The sequence below is a fragment of the Malurus melanocephalus genome, unplaced genomic scaffold (assembly GCF_030028575.1).
Source record: "Malurus melanocephalus ecotype Western Australia unplaced genomic scaffold, MMel_1.1 scaffold_431, whole genome shotgun sequence".
In the NCBI taxonomy this organism is placed as follows: domain Eukaryota; kingdom Metazoa; phylum Chordata; class Aves; order Passeriformes; family Maluridae; genus Malurus; species Malurus melanocephalus.
The window spans coordinates 17,633-43,848 of NW_026623663.1; the positions used below are offsets into that span (position 1 = coordinate 17,633).

General features: G+C 40.9%; 1 protein-coding gene across 3 annotated transcripts in view; it reads left to right on the forward strand.

The window, feature by feature from the left end:
- LOC130581731 (protein FAM169B-like) overlaps window positions 1-19,822 on the forward strand; it is a 37,399-nt gene extending 17,577 nt beyond the window's left edge. For 2 of the 3 annotated variants that reach the window (XM_057380003.1, XM_057380004.1), the window contains 6 exons: window positions 3,204-3,289; window positions 4,830-5,004; window positions 11,643-11,825; window positions 13,435-13,563; window positions 16,198-16,274; window positions 17,264-19,821. In XM_057380003.1, the coding sequence (XP_057235986.1) occupies window positions 3,204-3,289; window positions 4,830-5,004; window positions 11,643-11,825; window positions 13,435-13,563; window positions 16,198-16,274; window positions 17,264-17,491 (878 nt within the window). In that variant the 3' untranslated portion in view covers window positions 17,492-19,821. Of the gene's footprint in view, window positions 1-3,203; window positions 3,290-4,829; window positions 5,005-11,642; window positions 11,826-13,434; window positions 13,564-16,197; window positions 16,275-17,263 lie in introns of all 3 variants that reach the window. The other variant, XM_057380005.1, reaches the window with a different exon arrangement.
- Window positions 19,823-26,216: the final 6,394 nt, after the last annotated feature.

The window sequence follows — 26,216 nt, forward strand, 5'->3', positions numbered from 1 at the left end:
GAATGGCTGCTATTCCAGCAAGATCTGCCTGCCTCCCAAGCTTTAATGTATTTGTTGTTATAAAATTCCTAGCAAAGAGTGAGAAATGCTCTTATCCCATTTTAAAGACAGGGAACTGGGGGRCTCAGGGTATGTYAGTGCTGCAGAATGCAGTTCAGTGTAGCATTTCTGTGCTTGCTCCAGTATCAGGATATTTCCACTGTGGAAATGCTGCAAAAGCAACTTAAGTGTGTCATTAGTCTGAAATAGTGACAAAATTAAGGTATGGATGACTTTATCTARGATAAATTAGTGGTACATTCTGTATTTATTAAGCAAACTAATTACATCACTCTCATGTAACATCACCTTCATTTAGTTTGTGACTGGTGGATRTGCTTYAGCAATTTTCAGGTAAAGCAGGGGGAAAAAGAAGGACTAAGGTGGGTGTTGCTTCATTTTTTCATCTTTGCTCTGTGTTTAGAGTCCTGATGTGTACATTTCATTTAAATGGTTGCACATCAGTGTGGGAACATTTGGCCAGCATAGCCTAGGAAGTAAAAATATCCCGGCCTGAGTTGGGAAGGGATCCACGTCTGCCCAGCAAAAGTAGACATTTCATAATCAGAATTGCATTATTCTTGGTGCCTTATTCAGCTCAGTCCTGGATTCCACACACTGGGAATCGTGTGCTCYGCTGGCTGTGAGCTTCTTGCAACACCCTGTGTTTGTCTGGCTGCMGGTCATGAAAGTGCTGAGGTTCAGCAAGCTGGTGCTTACAGGGCAAGCCACCCATCTGAGCATCTATAAACCCCATTAACTGTGACCTCAAATGCATTTCACCTTGTCTTGCAAGTGCGAGATCAAGCACATCAAGTCTTGCCGTTGCCAGGTCATTGTAGTCACACACAGCATGGTTCACAGGGTTCACTTGATGTGTGTTGGCAATAACTCCATCTCTTACAATCAGGTGAACTTAACTGGATGTCTTAGGAGGAACAAGAAGYGTGGAAAGGGAGAGAGAAGGAACATGTGGTCTCACAAATCATGTTTGCCTTTAAAAAACAATATTTCAAAGTTGATTATAAAATTAAAATGAGAGTATGGGGAAGCGTGGATGGATTTAACTGCAGACCAGATGTTGACTTGAAAAATGATAACAAAAAGCAAAGTACATATGTTTGTGTGAAATCTGGAGAAATGTTTTTTCCTTCAAGGAAGGCATCCATATAGATAAGGTTGCTCAAGTAATGTGATGTGACAGTTGCTATGTCAACTAGTGTTCCCTTCCACACATTTAAATTATTGAATAGCACAGCAATGTTCTATAAAAGCAACTCCTTCCAACATGGTTATGCATCTTCCTATTTTCCTCAAAGCTTTTARAAACTTTTCTGACCTTTACTATGTGTCTTGTATGTCTGAACTGTGTGCCAAACCTCTTTGCAGCTCTTATTAAAGTCAGCATTTGGCCCATTATGTCCCCTTTGTGTGACTCAGCTCCCTTTGTAGCTGCATGTTTCATGGATGTGTAATGGAGCAGTGGCTGCTGCATTTGAAAGCAGAGGGAAGGGTTTGAGGGAACAGATTGAATCCATCACAGAAAGAGTATGAAACTCCCATGCAAGTAAGTGCATAATATTTAATGAATTGAGTCTGGTGCTATAAACAGGCATCTGCCCTTGCGTGCAATACTTCTTCCTTGTTAACCCAGCATAAAAAGTGTAATGCTTTCTGGCACATGCTTTAATAATTTATTAGAACTATAAGTTAGCTAAGTGGAATCTCCCCCCTTGAAGCCAGCAGGAGTGATAGAGTCTGGAGCAAAAAGGGAAATCAACCTGTGTGCATCAGTGACATTTGTAGAACCTGAGGCTAAAACAGATAAAGATCACTCTTGTCCTTAAAGTAATTTTATTTCCTCATCTGTGAATTTGTTTCTAACTCACAGATGGTTTTGATCTTTCTTATGTTTGTCCCTAGCTGGGTAGGTTAGAGAGCCAGTTGTTGGAGCACTCTCTTAGGACTCAAGACATGTGAACTCTGTGCTGTTCTTTGCAACTTTCTTGCTAGATGATATTTTATCTTTTTTTATACAAAAATGGACATGCTAGCTGCCCTATTTGAAGATATCAAAGATACTGCTGTTCTTGAGCAATGATGAAATTGTAGCAATGTACTTTAGGTGAATGTCACCGCTGTACAGTTAATGAAAGTTCCTTTTTTGCTAAAATACTTGCTGTTTGATGTGTTTATGATCATAAATGATTTCTGTGTTTATTCCAAAACCTCATCTAAACTCTTAAAATTTATTCTCTGTCATTTGAAATGACCCCATGTTAAAAYTTTGCTTTTTGATGAGGGCTTGTAAGTAATTTCAGTGTCACTGTTGCTGCTTCAAGTCTTTTCCTTGTAAATCTATTGGCAGGCAATGAATTCTGTAGATGAACATGTAGGAGTAGGGTTTAAATACTTGTTCCTGCATATGTGAAAAATTGAGGAAGGATGGGAAGAAGTGGGGTGCAAGTTTTGCATCACACCTACATGGGGACTTGACTTATGTAGGTTGCTGATACACTTTCCCTTCAAGCAAAGTGTATTTTGTTATGTGTGTATKTGTCTGTCCTTTGTTGATGGAAACCTCTCTGTGTGCATTTGAACCTTTGAGAATATCTGTCCATGCAGAGATTTCACAGTCYACTCTAAAAGTACCCTTAGACAGAAATTCAATCACATAGGGAGCTGAAAAGMTGTTTGATAAAGCAGATACAAGATTTTTTGTGTTTGACTTGCATGAGTGCAAATATGTGCACTCAAATATATGCAAAAATGTGTGTGTGGGCAGGGGAGAGTTTGAAAGAAACCTGAAAACTGTAACCTTTATCCAGGTAGCTCCTCTGTCCCAAGTGCCACTCAAACCTACTCTGCTGCTGAACTTACTATTATGCAGGAAGTGCTTTATTCATATGGAACACAGGCTGTCACACCAAAGTCACATCAGTTCCTGAGAAAAATTACCTTCACTTGATGCCTCGTGCAGTACTGAAAATTGGATATCAAGGGACGTGGAGGTGAAATTGAGATRCAATTGTTGTTCTGTCTCACAGCAGAACAGACTGGAGTCAGCTGGAGGGAGAAGTAGATCTGAGGCTGCCTGTGGAAAAAACTGAGAACCTACTTTGACTTTCCTGGTAACGTGTCCCCCTGTCCTTTTGTTTTTGTAGTTTTGGCAGTTTATTTGAGCCAGCGCTGGTGGCCTGTGGAAGATGTTGTGAAGACAGCAGATCCTTCTAGAGATGGGCTCCTTTTGGTGAGGATGCTGTTTGGAACAGTTGGCTTTACCCTGGAGCTTCCAAGCCAGAAAAATCACATTGAATTGTCTCTTCTCTCCTACACCTGTGGGAGCTGGGCTCTGACACAGTGACATGCACATTAACTCTCTCTAATTAATTTTGTGCACGCAGTTTATGATTCATCTGTGGGATTTATTTTCTTTTGGTTTTTTAGTTTACCCTCACTGCCTACTAAAGGAATAATCATAAATTGAATTACTTCATTWGCAATAATTTCTCACATTAAGTGTTGCTTGGCTGACTGTCTGGTGGGAGGTGTTACCAACCTTTGGAACTATGTCATATCTAGCTAGTTCTGATTTTTTTTTCCTTGGATAATGTTTATATTGTGTTCATTTTATGAAACGGTTGCTATTTAGTGGTTTCTATATCTGTAATTCCCTTCCAGATAAATTAGTTTAGTAAGATAGAACTACTTATTCGTAATTTGAAAGATTTGGGTAGCCTGTAATCTGTTTGCAGCTAAAATCTCAGATGTCGGCTGCATGTGAGCTTTGTGTTGCCATGAAGTTAAGTCAATTTTATTTCCTACCCAACCCTCTGTATTTTTGTTCTTTAATGATTCTATTCCTTTATCATTTTCCTGTCACACATAGAGTTTAATTATTTGCAGAATTAAGGAGGCTTTTTATGGGTAACTGAACTGGAGGGATTTTGAGATACTAATCCTTGCAGGATAGACCTTGGAGCAGGAACAGAGGCCATCAGGCTTTCAGACATCCCTGTATCAACAGACAATGAAAATAAAGTCTGAAAATAGAAATCTTGCCCCCTCTAGCTCATTGCTAAAAGGTGAATTGTTGGTATTTGTGGAAACTCTCATTTATTTTTYGGCATTCATGTGAAGCTTGTTGGCACCAGTTTTTACCTTGATGGCCAGTGTGATCTTGTTCCTTTCTATTGCTCCATCTCCCCCTTCTGTCTGTTGTCTTCCAAGAAGAAGACAGAACAGACTATCCAGCACAGACTAATTGTTAATTTTACACCTGGATTATAGCTGTTTGGGACAGAATGTTTTCTGTTTTGTATAGTGTCTATCTCAATAAGGTTCTGGCCCACTGAATTCTTTGATGCTGTGGCAACACAGATATTAGGGGAGAGGTGATCAGGCCAACACAGTGAATCCTATCTTCATTTCACATTTCAGTAGGATTAGATTGCCTTGTTCCTGGTTTCAAATCTGCCTGGTTCACTTTGACTGCAGTCAAGATGCTTCTGCTGCTTTAGAATTCCTTTCAGTGACAACAGGAGATATGTCAAGCTTTATAAATAGTTACTAAATTATTCTGTGCCCGCTGGATAGAGGGTGAAGCACTAGGAAAAGCTGTTTTTGTTATTCTAGCTGAAACAACTCAGGAGGTATTTTCCCCAAATTAAGTGTACGTGTTTYCTGACCGCCTCCTTCCCAGSCTCTTTTGATTTTGCAGCCTTTTATGAGATGCAAAATGTTATTCKCTGCCTCATTTTTCTTTGGTCTGTTTTTGTTTGTTCTCTAAGGTCCAGACATTTGGAGAAAGGATTGTCCTCTTTGTTCTGAACTGCATTATTTTTGGAATGCTGGAAGGGAGTTCAGCTAATGATGCATTCTTTCTACCTCACTCTGCCACCGAGCGTGCCAAGATACTCTGGAGAAACGGCGAGGCTGCTGCCTTTTACTCGGTCAAGATGAAAGGTAAGGTCAYTTTAGAGACACATTTCCACATTTCCTAATAGCTAGAAATGTAATCCTTTTGTTTATCTTTCAGTATAAATAATCCTGGCTCTCATTTACATTTTTATATGAAATCTCCCTCAGAATTAATCTGGGTAACAAACCTTCCCAGAATTTGGAAGCCATCCATGTTACTTTCATTTAAACATGATAGTTCCAAGCCCTATTCTGATCTGAAGTACTGGTTTACTCCAGTAAAAAATGCTTTAATGCAGCCAAGTAGAAGGTTGTATATCTAGGAACAAAGAATGTGGGGCCTATCCACAGACTGGAGGACTGCATCCAGGAAAGAATGATACCTGAAAAAGAAGTGTAAGTCCCAGTGGAAAAACATTGTATTGGAARTTGGTGGTGGCCAGAAGAGGGAAGATCCTTGGGTGTGTAAGGAGCAGTGGCTGTGTTGTTTAGAGGAGGGTGTGTACACTAGATCATGCTGGAATGCTTTGTGCACTTGTGGTAATCCCTGTTTAAAGGATKTTGATTAATGGATTTCATAATTAATTGATTAATAAGCATAGAAAAGAAACAAAATGTCTTTTAATCCTTTAGGGATGCTTGATTGGCTTTAGTAAAGGTCTTTTATTAAACAGTCTGCATTAATGCAAATAATTGCTGTTAACCAGTTTGGAGTGGAAGAGCTTTAAYTGGATTAGGTCCAGGTATGTAGTTGAACCTGTGCCCCCACACAGGAGCTGGATACCAGTCTGTGTTTAAGGTTCATGGGAATCACCTTGATAGCAGCAGCTTAAACACAGAGAAGGTGGGATCTTTGGAAGTGAAAGGCATTGTCCAGGTCAGCACTCAGTAGCCATCCGTCCAAAATTGGAGAATAAGAAACCACTTGGGAGATGGGTTGTTTTTGGATTCCAGAGGACAGTCTGAAGGTGCCTGCTCTGCTGCAATCCCAAAGGCCAGCAGCAATAAGATGTTCTGCTCCTTGGGATGGAAAAATCCTAATATTCACAGAGGTGTGGCTTTTACATCACCGTGCTGGTGCTGCTGCACCATCAATGATGCATCAGGGCTCAGCCAATGATCAAGGAGACTTGTCTGAGTCTCTGCTCATTATGCTGATGAACTGGTTTGTAATGGCAAACACACAGTGCATTTTCCTTTAAGTCCATAAATATTCCTGAGCAAAGCTTTTGGAAGGAAACACTTGTAGGGGCTGTAATGATTCATGCTTCAGTAAAATAAATGTGCACAGTAGTCTGTTATGGGTGGAGTATTAGCCAAGYTGAAACTGTTTCTGAGTAAGTTGAGAGTCACAGTTTGGTTTTAAACCAGGTCCACATAAAATRCAAATCCTTCAAGTCCAGCTTTGTCAGCATCTGCCTTTTCTTGCCAGTGKTTTTTTTCTCTGGGCAGCTATATTTGTTACTTTTTGGCCTGTGTCACAAATTACTGCAGTCTTTTGCCAAAGCCTTTTCGGGAAGCTTGAAACKGATTGTTTTTGTTGCTTTTTGCTGTTTGATGTATGCATTTAGAAAATAATTCCTCTCTCTGAAGTTCTGTGATTTCMATTTCATACCAGCCATGCTGTGGTTGATCCTATTCTCTCTACTTTATAGAAGAGCCCTGGATTTATTAGGCCCAAACCAAACTAAGATAAGTATCTTCACTTAGAAGTTGTATTGCACATAGTTGTTTTAGGTATTTTTATCATTTTTGTTTTTTAATCATARCGTAAATTCTTTTTCCTTTTGCTGTCCAGGTCAGAACATTTAGTAGAGGCAGCTTTAGCTACAGGACTTTATATTGTGCTGGACCTCTGTTACAGCTTCTGGTCCTAGGAAAAAGTTATTTCCTTTGTGCCCACCATGTGATTCAGATTCCCTTTATTTCCATGCTCTGCAATTACCTGACCATTCTTTCCAGCTTTACTTTCTTCAGTGGCTAATTGAGTTTCTCATATTGATGTTATATTCGGCTGTATTTCTCATCTGTGAATTTTCCACTATCTACAGCATGATAAAAAACATGCTTCAGTGGAGGCAAATAAGCCAGAAAAGGTCTGTGGAACATGGCTGTTTCAAACRTAAGTCTTCTGGGTGAATCACAGAAGTGGTGACCAAGGAACAGAGTCTGTTCTATCTTTACTACAGATTTAATGTGCCATTATGCAAACTGAATTTTCAATGGACTTCAGTGATTCCAATTAACTATCTTGGCAATATTGTGAAGTCATTTCCATTTGCCAGTTCCTAGGTGGCCTGTACAAAGTGAACTTGGTGATTTTGGTCCAGTTCCATGCTTCCATCCATCTTATGACCGTCCTTAACTGGATCTCTTTTAATAGTCTGGCTAAGGAGGGACAGATGGTCTCGAGCACCCGCCTTGCTCAGAGATGCAGTAACTGCAAGTCAAGGTTTCGAGACAATTTGGCCACTTCTGGCATTGGCCACCCTGCACCTGTTGTGTAGATAAACAGAAGACTCATTCTTCAAGGCTATCACTTTTCGTGAGCATTAGACACCTTTATTAAAGCAAAATTTATTCATGACTACACAGATCATCAACTTGGCCTCTCTGGAATGTGCCTATTCCTGTCCAATGATAGGCATGCAGCCTTTACCACTGGGTATACTAAAGATTGATGAGATGTACTAAGCCACTAATGAGGCTGATAAGACACTTTGTCACGTGCCAAGATAAATGTCTCCAATTTTATCTATGTCAGCGGCTTCCATATCAGACAGCTGAGCAGTTAGACCTCACTAAATTGAGCTACTTAAAGGTACAATAGAAAATGACAGTTCCCCGCTTCCTGTACCTTTCTTTGCAGGCAGCAACCTGAAAATGAAATATTTTGTGGAAAGCCTTCATATAGATCCTTGGGGTTTGGGATCTGTTTTATATTGCTTGAAGTATTTTTCTCATGCTCTGTGTGAAAACCTCAGAAAGAATGTGTTCTGTGTAGTGATGTAGGATTAATTACCACGGTTACTGACACTAGTTTCTTGTGCAGTGAGACAGTGTAATTCCCTGAAAGTTTTTCTTTTTTTTATTATTGAGGACTAGTAATTACTGAAAATGGACTTTTACCATCTTTGCATGAATGCCAGAATGCAGAAGATTCATGATGCAAATAAATCAATAAGSAAGTTGGAGGATGCAGTAAGCCAGGAGTGTCTTAGTGCTTTTGAGAACAAACCAGAACAAAATCCCTTTTTTAYAGACCTCTGTTTTTTCCCCTACTGTTACGTATTACTGCCTCTGTAACACAYATGAGCTGCCCAAGCTGTCTGCGGTAAGAAAAACAAAAGAGTCAGATTGTCAAAGCTTGTGCCTTCCCTCCTGACAAATGTCAGTAGTAAAAGTGTGGATTGATGTGACTCAAACTGGACATAACCAATTTGAGTCCTCTGAGAAGGCTGTAACACATGCAGGTGTATCAGGAGTAAATGCATTGTTGACTTCTCATTCATTCTTTAGAGCTGCTGCACAAGTCACAGCTGGGAACACCTGACTGCAAAAACTCTTTGCTTACTGACATGGAGTAAGCAAAAGAGCAACCCTGGTCCAGTCTCTGTTTTTGTCTACACCAGAGCCTTAGAGATGGTCTTTGGAAGTGGCTTCCTGAGCTAAAATTCATTTCACATGTTTCTCCCTACAAGTCTTTGGAAATTTCTTTTGATACTTGTGGCCCAGGTGCCATTCTCTAGAAACAGAGCCTTAAAAAGACAACAGGATTTTATTTTTTCATTGATTACATACATTTCTTTTAGAAAAAAAATACTAGCATTGGAGTTAACCTGATGGACAATTTGCTGAAGTCTTGTTGAATAATTGCTGTTGTCTCCCTCTGTTTGCTAGCAATAATATTTTTAATATGCATTTCTGAGGCAGATTGAAGGTTCTGGCTGTAATGAAAATAAAATGACTACATACCAGTCAAGACAWGAATTCATTTAATTTTATTGAAGCCAGAACCTTTGTTCCACTTCTCACATACAAACTCACACAATGGGTTGACCTTGGGTTCTGCTCTGCAGAAATATTCCCCACCCTTTACACAAGCACTCAGCCTGCTCGAGGCCTGTCCAAACATGTGTGTGCCAAGCCAACTTGTTCAGCAGGGAAATAGTCAGTGTGCAAAACCTTGTTTTATTTGGTTCTGTTGGATGTGGGGACCAGATTTTTTTTTTTTTTTCTGGTTTGCGACTCTTTGGGAATGCTAATGGCTGTCTGCTTTCCTGCCCTTGTAATATCTGTTTGCCATTTTGCTGGCTCCTAAGTTGGTCATTTGGCACTTGTGACCTAACCAAGAAGATCAAAGGCTTTCAAAGGGCAGACTGTATGAATGCTTCCCTCTCCATCATCACTAATGCCCTTATTTTCCCTGTCTCCTCYCTCACCTCAAAACTTTGTCTGGGTGTTGCAGCAATGAAACAAACCTCTCAACCAAATGTGTGAGAGCCCAGTGGCCACCTCCAGACCACCATTAGCTTACGGTAACCTTGTGCTATTTGGTGGGGAAACAAGGACAAAGTGGCCTTTGTTCCAAAGGTTGGTTTGTTTGTTTATTTTGTTTCAAATGCCTGTGGGCTGTGACTCTCCTAATATGTTTCCCAGGGACAAGGTGAAGAATAGCTTCATGGTTTCTTTATTTACAGTGCCTTTAGACATGACAAGTTTTTGTCATCTTCTCAACACAAAATTGGGAGCTCAGGCATAAATCACTCGGCTCCTGGGATTGCTGCGCAGCACTCTCATCAGGATTTATAGGAGACAGACTATATGAGATAATAATGAACTTAAGGAACACTTGCAACATGCAGGAATCCTTAAAGAGTTCATGAGCAAAAGTTTCTCTCTTAGAACGTGTGGTGCAATTCTGCTGGAATTCGACGTCTGTCTTGTGTTGGCAGCTAACAATGGGATCAGGGATATACTCAATTTTTTGGCTCATGACAAAAAGAGTAACTACCCATCATGTGTTACAAATATTGAAAGGTTATAAACACCACCACAACCATCCCTGTTCCAACAGTGTGCTGGAACATGTGTTTGCAGTTAAGCATRCACTTTGATTAAGCAGGAGTGAACCAAGCTTAATCAAGATTTGAGTGAATGGTTGTGCAGCTTCATACTTGTACTGTATGGCTCAGTCTGTGTGATGTTGATTCTTGCTAAATGAAGAGTTACAACCTTGAGAAATCAGGGTCTACGATTAAAAATAGCCATGTGTGCTGTGTAGAGCTGGCGTCCTAGAAAAGAGTAAGAAAAGTCAGGCCTGGCCAGTATCAGCAAGAAGTGCTGGACACCTACTGAAGGAGCAGAAATAGACTCCAGTTTAAAATAGCTATGGGAATGTGGCAAAGAAAAAATGGATCTAGGAAGTGAAAATTTATATTGGAAATTAGGAATAGCCATTCAATATGAGATTAGTAAAATAATTAAATAGGTCTTAGGGAAGTGATGAAAGCTTCATGTCTCAAGACACTGGAAACTAGACTGCGTCTGGTCCACTAGGAAGTAGTAAGAAAGAAAACCAAGAAGATCTTGATGAGATGTAAGCAGCAAAGTATGATGCAAAAATGTAACCATTTTTTTTTATACAGGCCTGGCTATCCATTTGTATTTAACCTGCCATGTGCTAAGAAACAGCATAAAATTTTCATAAATATTTTCTAAAAATTAAAAATCTGCAAGGTTTTTCTATGGGGTCCTTAATCTATATGTAGGTAGTTAGTGAACTGATGTTGCCCATTCATTTCGGGATTGAGTGCTTATGCTGTAAAGTAATTTGAAGTTCTGTTTTTATGGTATTCCATGCTGAATGGAAGTGCAGCAATAGAACCCAAGGTTGGTTAGGGTGAACATCAAAATTTTGGTTGCTGTATGTCTGTTCTTAATAAATTCTGTCCTGACTCCAGTTTGAGTTTACCATTTGTGATTGCAAAATAAATCCCTTGGTTCTGTGTTTTGGTTTGGTTTTTTTTGCACAATTTTCACTGAGAAAATTTTAATAGTTTGGAGGCTTGTGCTTGAGTCTGTATTTTGTCCACATGTAGAGCATTATGTCATGACCCCGTGATTTCTGTTAACTGACTGAATGTGTTTGTTAGCAAGTACTGTCCTTGAGTGAAACCCCTGGTTTAACACTGATGGTGGTAGCTTGGGTGGTGKACTAGAAGCACCTACATGTGTGATAAATTACCACTCAGTAGAAATTGAGTGACTTACAAARGAGCTCTGACAGTGCTTTCTTAAAATGCACCACTCCATTGTTTATTTAAAGGAATATACTGACATTACATTCAGCATATTTCTTTGGTTATAGACCAGTTATATCTTTTCAGTGAGCTCTCCTATATATGTTGTCTGTGTACCAAGATGATGTGATTATGAAAAATCAAGAGTCTGGAAAATACTCTGCTAAGACCTTTCAGCCACATGTTAGACAGGTCCACTCTATTTCATGGCATAAATCGTCCTCCTGAAAAATGTTTTACTGTCTATGCAAATACACCTCAGGTGGGATCATCCTCACATGCCATGGAAGGGTACTGTGTGTGGCTGAAATCCCACAGCAGTTAGTGCAGCAACACCAGTTTTGTTTGCAAATTGATGTATTTTTCCCTGTCTGTTTTCAGGGAGCCTGTGTGATGGTGCAACCAGTCAGTGTTACCTGCTGCCAGTTTTGGATACTATATTCGTCCAGAGAAAGTACAGAAGAGGTGGCCTAGGGATGAAAATGTTGCATGATTTCTGTCAGTCTTTCCTGGCTGAGGATGCCTTGGGGATCAGCTGCCCTATTTCTGCTGCCATGTATCAAGGTAAATGGTTTGATGTGGACACGTTAGGTAAGGGTCATGTATAATGTATAATTTTCAATATGGTCTTGGTAAGATTGTCGTAACCGTGCAAGAGTTCAGTGCCCTTGTCTGAACTGAGCCCTTGTTAGTGTGCAATTGGTTACTTTTCCAGAGACATCTGGAATTTCCTGGGRAAAGGTAGGCCAGTGTTTATGTAAGATAACGAGAAGCACAAAACCCATAGTGCCTGTTTGACATTTTGTGTTCCTWGAACTGTTCTCTCTTAGAACTGTGTCATTGTCCCAGACAGGGACTTACACATTTTATGTGACACCACAGGGAAAAGAATCATAAGATCTTGTCAAGCCCACACTTTGCACATAATGGTCTGGTAGATATTCCATTTTTACGAAATTACATTTAATAAGCCAAATACCCAGGCTCTACTCAGTCATCCAGTTACATCAGTGCTTGTTTTGTATCAACTGTCTTTGAACATTTGTCACTTTTAAAAGATCACAAAGTAGTCATGTATCTTCTCTGTCTTCAGGTCGAAGTTCTGGTTTTGCTGGTAAAATTCACGGAAAATATCTGCCCTCACATTATTTATAAAACTGACTTCTTTAGGAAAGTATTTTTTTTTCCGAGGTTGCTCTTTGTGTGGTGCAGTCTTCACCATCATTTTTGATTCCCTTACAGTTTTCCAGTTATTTTCTAGTAAGTGTCACTAAAAATTTGGCCACATCTGTTTTTTCACTTGGACAAGTGCCATTGAATGTATACAAAGGTACCCYAATGTATACCAAGGTACCACAGCAGGAAAAAATCCCCTTAAATGTTTTGAACTGTTCTTCAACATGTGCCTCCTCTTGAGGCACACATCCTAAGAATACCATTAAATAGGACATATTTCAGTTTGATAACATAAGCAAACCTAAATTTGATTGTTTATCCAAATTACATGGATGGTCAGCGTGTACTGGCAGTGATAGGAATCTATGGGAAAATGATTTCTGAAAGTTATTATATATCTGACACAGGTATCCTGTAGTTTTTTGGTTGGTTCTTAACCTTTCTTTTCTTTTTTCACACCCAAAGAAGTAAATGAACCTAGCAATAGGGTCTAGGGTAGCAGCAGTGAAAAGGAGGGTGATTTTGGCCCAAAACCAAACTGAAGCAGAGCTTTCCTTTATAAACAGAAATTAAAGTAGCATTCTGAATGGTTAAAGCTTCAAGGTTGAGTAACACCTTTCCTTTCAGAGTAGTGAGGGTGAAAAACACCACAGTGCTGTTAGTCTGAAACCTGCTGAGTGTCTGGACATTGCTCTGTGCTGCAGTGGCAGAAGAAGGTGCTCAATCATTTCAAGTCCTTTATTTCTGCACTCACAAGGAAATAATCTAGACTGAAGCAGATGGACAGGATGCTCTCATGGATGTTTAGGCCACTCCAAAAGACCTTTGCTAAAAGCCCCAGCTAAAACAAAGAGGAGGAAGATGAGAAAGGAGAAGAAAGATTTCCAAAGGAGCTGATGAAAGTAGGTCTGAGCGAATTTCTGGGATAGAACACRCTCCCTCTTCCACTGTACTTTTCACTCATTCCTACTTTTACCCCTTGGTTTCTCCTATGCAGTTTGCCAGAAATTCCTGCAGGCTTATCCAGAGGAGCAGAAGCGACTCTGGGAGGTGGAAGCACCAGGAGATTGGAGCCAGCGAGTGAATATCTGGTTAAAAATTCAGATGGAGCCATCCCCTTCAGGAAGTGAGTTAAAACAGTGTCAACTTGTCTGTGTTAYAGTTGTGTAAAGATAAAAAGTATAATCAAGGTTTGGGTAGTGAGCATGGTGAGGTGCTGTCTCTTGTTTGCACATGGAGAAACTCCTGAGTGTGCAGTCCAGTTCCCTCCTCTTTTCACAGTAAACAGGACAATTCTTAGAAATTATGAGATAATGAAATGGAACCACAGAGCATCTGAGAGATTCTGAACAAAGCACGGCCTTGGCATAAAGTGGCTGTAACTCCTGTTGGAGTGCACTTAGAGCAAAATAGAAGTTAGCCCAAAAAAATTCCTGTTGCACAACACATTGTCTGGGTTATAGACAGGGGTTTGTTTCTCTGAAATTGTTACAAAGAAGAAATTTGTATGGCCAATTGGCAGTGTGTTTAATTACCTTCAATTACTGCCAATACCATTCTTGGATGGAAACACAAAGGTTTTCATTATGGGTTTTGGAAGATTCCAAGTACTCTCCTACAGGGTAAATCCTTTTTGCTGGGAGCATTTTCTGCCTGCTTCACAAAAGGTATTGACAGAGTAGGGAAACCTTTTGAGGGTTCGTACAGGGATCTTGTTGATGTAATGTGTTCAGCTGGTTGGAGSACCCAGCCAGGCCTTCTGCTGCATGCACACAAGCTGTGATAAACTCTGGGTTCCAAAAGAAGGGCACACATTGTCCCTTTCTGGAAGTGCAGCAAGGAGTGCTCCAGACTAAATTGCTCCCATGCCTTCCCACATCCATCCTGCTCTGTTTTGGCTCGGGAACCTTCCGTTGAGACACCGCGTTTCATCTTGTCTGCAGCACCCACAGGAGAGTTAAATCAGACTTTAGCCCTAGGCTGGGTTCCTCTGAAGCCATTATATCTGTGTTCCTCATGCTTTAAACCAGCAAAACCTGGTGTTGCTCTTTCCTTTAATCTTGTTAAGTGAAGTTTATTAATGGCAACTGAACAGAACTATGATCAGATCAAAACCCAGCAGGTCCTGGGGGAGAGGATGCTTTCTTTTTTCTTTCTTCTATTTGCCATCTTCTCGAAAAACAAACAGATGAATGACCCAAAGAATGAGGAAATATCATTCCACCAGAATTGCTGTCAGGAAAAAATAGACACGAGGCTGGGGAACTGCCTAGACTGCAGTTTTCCAGTAYGGGGTAAAGTTCTTAGCTGCACCCATTGCAATAGGACAAGGGATAATAATTTTAAACTAAAAGAGGATAGATTTAGGCTAGATAYAAGGAAGAAATTTCTTMCTATGAGAGTGTTGAGGCCCTGGTGTAGATTGCTGAGAGAAGCTGTGGCAGCCCCATCCCTGGAAGTGTTCAAGGCCAGGTTGGATGGGGCTTGGAGCAGCCTGGGWTAGGGGAAGGTTTTCCTGGCCTTGCTGAGTGTTGGATTAGATAACCTTTAAAGGTCCCTTCCAATCCAAACTATTCTATCATTCCATTATTCTATCTTTAGGGGGTCTCTTGGGAAAAAGGGCTTTATTCCTACTTTCTCTGTTATGCAGAAAGCAAAACACAATGTAATTCAATATTGTCARCTCCAATCAGAATCTATGGCAACAACTGTGAAAATAGACAAGACTTGTTCTGCTGTGATTTCTTAGATTCCTGTTGGCATTTGCAATGCTGTGTTTTGGAACAAAGTTACTGAGAAGAAAWATTGAATGTTTTGCTCATATTATGTATTTTTTTTTCCACGTCAATACTCAGGATTGAATACCATTAATGTTCTTGTAAGAATTSTACAGTCACAGATACTCCAAAACAGGTTTCTGTAATCCTGAGGTCAGAATTTTCTATTTTGCAAGGTTGTGTGGCTGCATCTAGTGGCAGTTCATATAAACTGCAGCACTCTGCTGCAGCTGATACTTCAGTTTGGATGTGCACAGATACATAGGCATATTTACACAGACATATTTCTGTCTGCACATGGACATATATCTATAAAAATAAAGCTTTTTAGCATGTCACACGTAGCTGCAGTCATTCATTCCGAATTAATTCTTATTGTTTGAAAAAAAATGTAGAGATTTCGTTTCAGCAAATAGTCTCAGTAACAGGAACATGGTGACATTTCTCTTCTGGGGCTGATTGGTGGAACAGAAATCATTTCACATGGTTTGGTCGTGGTTGCTAAATCTACCCRGCAGTGAACTAAACTGTTTTGAAGTAGTTTAGTAATATACATAAAACATGTAAATGGGAAGCTAATGCAAAACCAAGAAAGCTGAGAAGAATTAAAATAAATTTCAAATGATTGTTTATAATCCTTTATCTAAATCGGTCAGAGTACCTGTATTTTCTGAAAAGGGGAAAGGGATATGGGTTTTCCAGGTGTAAGAGGTGAACAGATTGTCTGTTTAGCAGAGCTTTCAAGACCCAGAGACATTTTGTTTTTAGTATAGTTGTTTACCTTAGTGTTTGGTGGTAGTGTGGTGGGGCACCCTGGTTTGGTTTATTAACAAAAACAAGGCAAGAGGGATTGAAGGTAGCAGTCAGGTAGCATTTTCTGGTATTTTTTTTTTTTTTTTAAGTAGAAAGAGCCGTGCAAATCTGATAATCTTTTGTTGTTTTTCACCTCTTTCTGGGGCACAATATTCACCCCATTTCTCCAGAGGCTGACGTGGGSTCTTGTATGGAGAAGGCTCCACCCAGTAAACCCAGACAATCAGATATGGACCAGATGAATAAGGTACAGTGACTAATATGCCATTTTATGACTTTGTTTTGYATTGATGGCCTTTTCCCTTTTTAGTGAAGTAGACAGGTTTGAATATGAGAAATTTCCACAGGTGTTTTACTACTGACTCTATATATATCTGTGTAGGTAGTCATAGCTATATTATATATAAATGCATACACACATATAAATCATATTTGTAGCTAATTTATATAACTGCAATAGTTTGAGAGGCTCAAGAATGCAGAATAGTTTTCACTGAATGCTTTAGTTTCACCCTTRCTGAGATAAGGGAACTGTAACCACGCAGGTGTGCAATGGATTCCAAGGTCTGCATATGAAATGGCTTTCTGAACACCACTGTGGTCTTTTCTGTGCAGGGCCTTGAGTGTGGCACCTTTAGAATGAATAAGCTAAACTCTTTATGGCCCTAATTATTTTATCCCACTGCTGAGCTGCTGATCTGAGCATGCTTAGCTTTTTGAAGGATGGAGGCCTAAAACMGGCGCTGAGGTTTGAATGAAGCCGAAGTTTTCTCAGCCATGTATCTGAGAAAACAAATCGCTGTAATGAAGCTTTYTCAAGTAATGAAGAAAAAGGAGAGACGAGTGGAAGCAAAACAAAGAGCTGCAGGGGKTGTTTCCCCAGCACATTTTGGTTGCCACACAATTCCATCAGCCCTGAGTGTCCCGGGGGAGCTGCGGCGGCTCCGGCCCCTGTTGGGCACGCTCTCGTTGTGTGCTGTGGCCATGGCTTCAGAGCCCACCCAGCCAGATCAARGCTCCCTGGGCTCCCACTTTGCTTTCTGCTGACACTTCTGGGAAGGCAGGCAGAGCAGCAGGAATGAAGCTGTTCCATACAAACAATGCAGCTGAGGTTCTTGCCTTGCATGTTTATGGTGGCCGTGGTTGAYAGAAGCATTTTATATCATGAGCAAGTCATTTGTGTTTATCTTGTTTGTGTATAATTGGCTGTTCCTTCTGTCTTGGCTCTCATTTCAGGGTGTTGAATGCTTTCCTGGGGTTGAGAAAACAGCAGGAGATGCCACAGAAGAAAAAGATGACACAGCAGCAGCAGCAGCAGGAACTCCAAACTCACAAGGTTCTGAAGAGGAGGACTTGGAACAAGGTGCAGGCAATGCTCAGCCACATAAAGGACTCAGGAAAAGAGCAGGCCCTGGGGACTTAGTTGGAGACAAGGCCACCAAACAATTTAAAACTACACCATAATTCCTGCTATTTCAGAAATCAGCAAAATTCAGTCTTAAAAATCKTAATTGACTGTTCTTGATTTGTAACACTGGACAAATTTCTTCAGGTGAGCTGAAATATTTTTGCAGCACACATTCTCCATTTGATGTTTCGTTTGAAATAAAACTTGTTTACTAAATGTGCTTTCCTTTTTCTTCTCCTCAAGTAATTAAGTAGTAGCTGAGCCTAGTTACTTCCCTGCTCTGAAAAGATTTTATTGGATTGCATGAGGTGTCCAAAGGGGAATAATTGGAGGGCTTGTAGGTACTGATGTAAGAAGATATTTCTATGGAAACCACATTCTGCATTATGGAAGAGAGATACCACAACACACRTTGGTATCAGAATGACAGTTGTAACCTTCCTTTCAGAGCAAACAATTGATCTTGAATTGCTTTCACTTGAGCTTTTCTAGCAGAAAAATCTGCCTTAAACCCTGTGGTGGACAGGATGGCATACAAAGGCCATTCATGCAGAAAAAGTTTGGTGCAGGGAAGAAGAGTGAACAAGCTCCAGGCATTAAACTGCTTTTCAATTCAGGCACTGTGATAATTCTGTTTGCAAGCTCAGGGTGTAGAACTTCATGTAGATTCCATATTGCATGTTTTATTTCCTGTGATGTGTTGCATTTAATTAACTTGGAAATATAAAATATTCCACTAGATTACTCACGTTGTGGCATGGTAAAGAAATTTTGCTCTTTTATCACACGCTGGTTCCCTGTTAGAATATTTTAGCTTTTTGTTAGTGGGGAATTTCAAAACCCTGAATGTTGTGTTAATGAATTACAGGTGAAACTCACTGGGATCATATCCTTAGTCCAGTGGCAGAGAAAAGGCTTTGCAAAGAGYTGAACAGCAGGAGGGTCTTGATAATTCTGAGCAGATCCAGCAGCCTGTAATTCTKAAGTGGCTGCCTTGGACCAAGGAGGGGTAGTTGTTTCTTTCCAGAAGCTAATCCAGCATTTCCAAGGAGACAATTCTGTGGGCAGGCATTGTAGGTACACTGTGGGGATGTATATTTTTCTCCCTGTACAGCATAATTGCTCACATGTAGCCCCATCACCCTGTTTTTGTTTAGGGTTGTGATTTAACGTAGCATTTATTCACGTATCCAAGTAACTCCTTCCCTGTTGAGCTGCTCTGTAAACCATATGCCTGAGCCACAGTGGAATCAGACCTTCCTAAGCATCTCTTGGRAAAAAAAAAAAWAAAAGAAATGCTATAATTGGAAYTTACAAGTTTTTGCCAAGAGAATTAAAACACTGGATCGTGTGCCAGCCTTAATCACGTTGCTATGGTTCTCTTGTTGCAAAGAAAGTGCATTTAGGACTAACTTTATTGTCAGTTGATCTTAAGGTTGTTGAAAAGTCATCAAGAGTGTGTTGTGACTGCTAAAAAGTCTGTGTCCTCCTGTGCAGCAGCCTATATTGTTAAATGTATGGTTAAATACATACCTCTTTCTTAAAAAAATAAAATKTCAATGCTTCACAATACCAGTTGCTTTGAAATATGATGGAAAATTACTGTAGCTCTGTTGATGAAGCTGGTTTTGGAGTTGCAGTAGCCTGGCAAACTGGCCTTATGTCCAATTTGCACATTATATTATAGTGGCAGAGTAAGGTAAACTGGGGTTATTCCAGCAAGTGAGGAGCATTAAGAATTTTAATTTGAATTAGGTCTTTCAACAGGATTTTGTCCAAGAAAATCCCAGGAAACTCACTATGAATTTGTATTAGAATAAAGGGGAGGTATAAGGYACTGTGTGGAATGGGCAGATGACTAATTAAATTAAATTAAATTCATTCTGTATGTGGGGACACTTTCAGTTAAAGGTTAAAACCATCAATTTTTTTAAATCCCCAAATTGAATTTGCATTTCACCTGTTAGCCAGTGATGCACAGCTACATTAACAAGCACTTTGCTGGCTGTTCTCACAGAAAAGTTGCTTCTTTCCTCTGTGTRTGCATCTCCTTCCTTGATTTTGTTTAGGTTTTTGTTTTCTAAATATCTCCTTGTATTTCTAAGTATCAAAAATTTCCATGATGACAACTTGGCATCTCACAGAAATTAGGAAAAGTGCATTTTCTAAGGTTGTGGTGGTGGGTGCTTGTTACTCTCTAATCAAATCAAGAGATCATCCTCCTCATTAAAACTTGTGACCAGAGCCAGGAATTCTGAGGTCCTACTTAATTGTACTAAACTCCAGGGCTGCAGGTTCCAGGAGGACAGAGGCTTGCTCCATGTTGTTTCAGAAATGCTGACTTASAGAACAATTAGTCTGAATATTGATTTTGTTTCCGTTTTTTTTCTTTTTCTATTTTTTTTTAAATTTAATATTAGTGCTTTAAGGTATCTGATTAATTCAAAAGCTTGGACCTGTACCTTGTTCCTGGCAGTCTGAAGCACTGCTTAATGAGATRACAAGAATCCTAAGAGGATCTGAAGCAGAAACAGATCCAATATTTTCACTGTCTTAATAGAACAGATTAAAAAAAGCRCACCCAACAGCGCAAACGTATTTTTTTCTCTCAGTGGAAGTTCTTTTATTTAAAAGAAATCTGCATTTATTCAAAGACAGGATGGTTTCAGGGTGCTGAAGAAGTTGGCAAAGGCATAAAAAGAGCATTCCAGTTTTTGGAGGGAAGTTTTCAAAACCTCAGATTTAATGTTTTTCTGAATCCACCCTGTGGTTGTGATGGGGCATGGTGATGTTCAGGAGACAAGGAAGTGAGTGTGTGTGTGTGAAAGGGGTGGCAGATCTGCTGAGAAGGGGTTTGTATTGGTTCTTACAAGCAGAGACTAAAGTCTGGCCTGCCAGGAAGATGCTAGACATCAAGATTAGTGTTAGCAGTGGTCTGGTGGGAGTTTGCCAGCTGAAAGATGGATTTGATTTGCTCTCAAGACAAGTTAACATATGGATTTTAAGGCTAGAAATTTCATTGTGTTAATCTGTCACGATGTTTCACGTAATGTAAGCCAGACAATTTCGTGCATGGTCGCTGCATCAAAAAAATCATTGGTTTTGGTTGAAACGACCCGTTTTTTTAGGATTGTTTTGATTTGGCAGTTCTGATTTTCAGATGTTGGGCAGTGGGAAATCTGCCACATGTGTTGGCAAGTTGTTCTAAAGTTTTGTCTTTACAAGTGCATCCAGTTTCTTTAGTGTGAATTAATTTTGTTTCAGTCTCTTGTGATGGATTTTGCTTTTCTGTTTAACTCTGAGCTGTGCCTCTGGTACAACCAAAATTCTTTCGGTGTGGGGATGGAGACCTTGTGGTCAGTCATGACAGCAGTGAACAGCACTGGTTTTTGGATCTGCCTATGTGAGGCAGCTTTTCTTGACCTTGCTTCATTCTTCTTTCAGATTTTTCAATTTTTCAAATTCCTCTTAGGAGCCAAAACATCATCAGAGCCCCCRTTCTGGTCCCGGTCCCGCTGAGTGATGGAGAGCTGCTGTGACCTGTGGTTGGAAATCATCACAGGATTCTCTTGTGCTGTAAGACTCAAACCCAGCTGATGTGATTTGATGTGTGGTGAGTGATGTGAGCGCTSAGAATTCAGCCTTGGCAGCATCACCTGTGTCGGTACCACGAGATGGCACCATCACACAGCGAAACTTTGGCCTCATCTCCTGGGGCTGCAGAGGTTTAAATGCATCTTTGGCTTGGCTGCCTCGCCAAGGAGGGCCAGGGTGTGCTAAAGCTTGTCATTCCGGCCCGTTTATCTGTGCAGTTTGTCTCCAGCGGGCCCCGGGATGATTTTTTTTCAAATATTTGTGAAGTCAAGGTGAGGTCAGAGCAGCACAAAATGCAGATTTCAACCAGTTTTTCCACTTTGTACTCTTGTCTCACCAGGAACCCTGGGTGTGACTCTTTTATGTTATGTCTCATTGTTTCCCAGCAGATGATTCTGGCTCTGTTGTGCAAAATTTTTAGCTGTTTGGGAATAGAAATTAACACTCAGTAACCACTTTTGAGTTGGATCACTTCATTCTGAGAAGTGAGCCATCCAAAAGTCTGCCTGACAAGTAGGTGCCAAAGTAGAAAAGAATCAGGGATGTTCAAATCCACATTTTAGTGTCCTTTCCTAGGAAGAAGAGAGGGAACAGTGTAAACTCCATCTAYCTGGAAACTTCTTAATATTTGCATATTTAGGATGTTGCAGGAAAAGGGGAAATGAATGTGTCCAAATTAAGTTTCTTCTTTGTAAAATTTATTGCTCAACTGCATAAATAAAGAATGCATCCAGCTGTAGTTTGTTGTTTGGTACTGACTTAGGCCTTCCTTTTTGTATTTCTTGTTACAGACGAGCATGCAATAAAATGTAAGTACATAGGAAACAAAATTAGGAGTTTCTAATTAGCCTGCTTTGCAATTTGTTTCGCCTTGCAGTCCAGCTTGATGGTGAAGTCTCAGTTTAATCTCCCTTATTTGCATTAGATTTTATTGACATTTTCTGTTTTGAAGGTGGTTGTGGAGTATTTTTGATGGGGTATTTTTGGTGGTGGTTTTTTTAAGAAGTCTTTTTGGTTTTAATTTAAACTGAAGGCTCCATTTTTGGAAGATCAATAAACTCCATCTGGTAGAATTCTCCCAGGCACCTGACACTTAGATGAAGTTGAACTTTTTCTTTTTTTTTTTNNTTTTTTTTTTTTTTTCTTTTGGCATTCCCGTGGAGGGGATCAGAGGTTGCATTCACCATGATGAGTGCATTTGGGGAAGTCAGTATTCATTCACCAACTTTGGATTTGTAAATTAATAGCTCAGCCTCTCTGGACTGTGGTATGTTAAAGGTCAGTGACCATGAGAGGCAAAACATTTCAGAGCTGTGTGTGCCCTCTGGTCAGCACAGTGGTCTTGGCTTAATGGCTTTAATTTCATGCTGCTTTTAAAAGATACAGATGTGCAACATGCCTTCAATCCTCCTACCTGGAACCAGTAATCCTGYCCCAGCTTTCTGCAAGGAGTGGGGAGGGAGAAGAGAAAAACCATTCCTAAAAGGATTAGTTGAACTGAGTAATTTTCTGAGTTTCTCCTTGCTTGGCATGTCCCCTCTCATCCAAGCCTCTGATAAGTATCTTAACCAAGATGCATTTTGGTAAAGGCTGCCTTCAAGCCTCATGATATAAAAGAGCCTTCTGATTCCCCCGCCCTCTCCAGATCTTGGGGCTGGTTCAATCTTTTTTAAAGCTATTTCTCTTGTGCTGCATGCAGAGCCCATCTGCTGTAATACAGACTGAAATGCTGCTTTTATCCTTGTTTGCGTAGCAGGTTGATGGGTAAATCAATTGGAGTGAAAGAYGCATTGTCCCTCTTTGCTCTATGTCACAGGCGCAAATATCTCCCTTTGAAAGTGTCTCTTGGTAGAAGCCAAAGCCTTTGGCACAAGCCACCTCTGCTAGTTTGACCCCTTTTGTGCATCTGGGATGGAGGAGCAGCTCTGAGAAGCACAGAACAAAACCAGCAAAATAGCAAGAGAAAAGGTCAAGAAGGGGTCTTGCTCCCTGTAGACATCAGAAGTTTCTGCAAGATGATATTTAGCATGTCCTGCCTGAACAGTTAAGGCATCAAAGACACAAGCACTTGGATAGGTAATATCCTCTCGAGTTGTCAAATAGATTGCAAAGCACGTTGCTCTGCCATGCTGGGGATGGGAGGGAGGGACCTTATGTCTTTCTAGTCATTGAGATAACTGAGACTGAGAGCTTCAGAGAGCCTTTGCTTCCACAGATGGATATTCCATGCTGTGCTCTGTCCTTGCCTGGCTTTTGACTTACAGGCCTGAGCTCACAGAGTGCTGCTGTGGGCCTGCAGAGGAAGGGGAAGGCAGTTTTCTACCAAAGACAGAGATGACATCAGTTCCCTGCAATAGAAGAGCTTCATTTTTGCCTCTGTATTTTTGCCAGGTTGCAGCCTTGCAGTGACTTTACTCTCAGACCAGTCAGTGTCTTTGATGCRGTGTAATTGCAGTGGCAGAGATGATTCCAGCAGTGGGATCTGAAGGGGAGGTAACACATGYTTGGATACATCACCTCTCAACACAGCAGGGTCAGGACAACCAGTATTGCCTGTCCTAGCCAAGGGAAAAGGCCACTGGTATGAAAAATCCAGGAGGCAGACAGTGTCCTACTGCTCAGGAGCTGGAGCAGGGAAACACAGGCCTGGCAGCTTTGATAGTGGATTATTCCCTGTGTTTGTGGCAGTGGATTGGTGTAACTCTGATCAGTAAAAATCCTCTCTGCCAAATCCCGTGCTTGAACCCCTGCCCAGGACAATAAGCTCATATGGTGGTGGCACAGGCTGAGTTGTGTTCTTCACTGTTGTTGCAGATTTTTCACAGCCCCCTGGTTTCATCTGCAATTTCTGCCTCTCCCCTCTTGTRTCCTGCTCAGGAGTAACAGGGATCCTCAGAGCAGGCTGCTCTCCCTCCCAGAGCTCTGCCAGCGTCTGCAGTCCATTCAAAACGACTCACCTGGGATTCACTTGTCCTAAAAAACAACCATGGACTGACAGCTTTTATCTGTAATGCTACAAAGAAAGAAAAGAAAGGAGCCAAGGAAGTACAGAAGAGAGCCCAGCTGATACAGGGACACACGGTGTAGTTCCAGTTTGGCCCGTCTTTTCCTCAATGCTGGAACTCATCCAGGATGAAAGTCATTGCTTTGCTGCTTTCTGATGCTGAACTTGCTTTCAGGGCACATCATTCCTGACTTCTTGATCACAGAAACTACCCAAACTGGGTAGTTTTGGCCCYACTGTGTCCCACAGTGGATGTTCCTGGGAGCCAGCATCCCCCACCTCGGGCTCTGCTGCCAAGGGAGCAGTTTGAACCCAGGGATGCTCAGGCTACAGTTAGTGGCCAATTAATAATACCACTTGTTGAGAAATACCAGTCAAATCTGTGGCTTCTGCTTCCCAGGAGTGAACTCAATAGGAGAAAAAAATTAGCCAGGATGTGTTTTGGGCTTTATTGAATTACTTTAAAGMTTTCCAAGTCATTTGCAAAGGCACGGGTGAGAGCTTGAGCAAGATAGTAGGTTAAAAAAGAGAATGAGATTGTTGGCTTGGAGAAAAGGGGGTGAGGAATTACAGTGCCTTTGTGTAAGTAAGTCTCTTTCTGCATCAARCTGTAGTTTTTGACCTTTCTAATTAATGTTGTTGTTTTTCTTCTTACTGCAGTGCAGTCAGTKCCAGCCTGACCTGTTCGTTCACAAGATAAAAGGGGTTAACTCATCAGAATGGAGATCCCCTCTATTGGCTCATCCAAATCTTTACTGGAAGTGTGATATCCATGAACACAAATAGAAAAATGCATCCAAGAATTATGTATGTGGGAGTTTAAAKGAGGGAGTGAAAAAAGGAAAAAAGTCCGTGTTGCTTTGAGGTTATTTTAAAAACTGRAACTGAATAGGTCAATACCCCTTAAGCTTTTTGGTCTTTAATTCTCTTAATGGTATGGCAGAAATCGTTAATTGTATTATTAAAAAAGCTTTGAAGACTGTATTAATGTAATGTGACCTCGGATCAGTCAAGATCACATTTTCATTATGATTAAAAGATTCCTTGTCCTGAAACATTGATCTCATCTCCAGCTGGCTGTGTCAGCCAGAGYGGGGCTGGCTCACAGCAAGGCAGTAGATGGCAATATTGCATTTCATTCTGCAGCTGCTCTGGGAGAAATGCTCACCTCAGAAAAGGGCCATGAACTTTTCCCCTCAGCCTCCAAGAGCTCGTTTGCACTTACAGACTGTATTAAGTATTCCAGAAGGGAAATAASTCAAAATTGCGTTTTGAACCCAAATTTCTTTAGTGACTGGTGTCAAGTGCCTGAGCTACAAACTGCAGGACCCAACCAGTCCTGATGCTGCTTGTCAGCTCTGAAAATGGGCATTTGCATGTTAGGGTCCGTCAGCATTGTCCTGTGGCAGGGATTCAGTGAGGCAGTGTCTGACCCCTGGAAGTAACATCTCCCACTTGGATCTTGTGGTTTGTCTAGGTTTTTGGCAAATTTTCAAATTTTTATTTTTTTTTATAGTGATTCTTCCTGCTTTTCGGTGCATTTCCCACCTTTTCAATGAATTTTTCACCTTTGTGTCAAGGGAGTGGAAGCTGAGTCAACTCAATTGAGCTTGGTCATAACTGGGGAAGGTCAGAAAGGTTTATAGCTCACGTCTTTCTTTCAGCTGCAATATTTGGGCAGACCTCATAGCAGGCCCTGGAGAGGAAGAGAAAGGGCACTTAGCAAAGATTGAGGATTGAGGAAGGTTTGCTACAGGGTCCTTCACAGAGTGGCTGTGCTGCTGAGTAGGCAGACGAGGATTTCAGAGCGCGGGTGACACCCGGGGTCAGGGATTTATGGAAATAAAATATGCTGTGGCAGCTCCAGGATTCTGTGTGCATGTAAAGTGCTATTCCTTCCCTGTCCCGTGGGCATGTGCCATGTGTGTCCACATGGTCCTGGGAGGTACCAAGGTAATTGYTTAAAATTCCTTGCCATGCAGGGTGTTGCAGGATGCTGGCATTCTCACCGAATGATGGGAAGCAGAGGGGTGTGCTGGCTGGTGTTAAAGCCTCAGTGCTGCTGACTTTTCTATAAATAACTGCTGTCTGCTGTAATTGGTCATATCACAGCCCATGGTGATCTTTTATATTATTGCTGGCTGCTGGAAAACTCCCGGAGGCGTAAAATAGATACCAGGAAG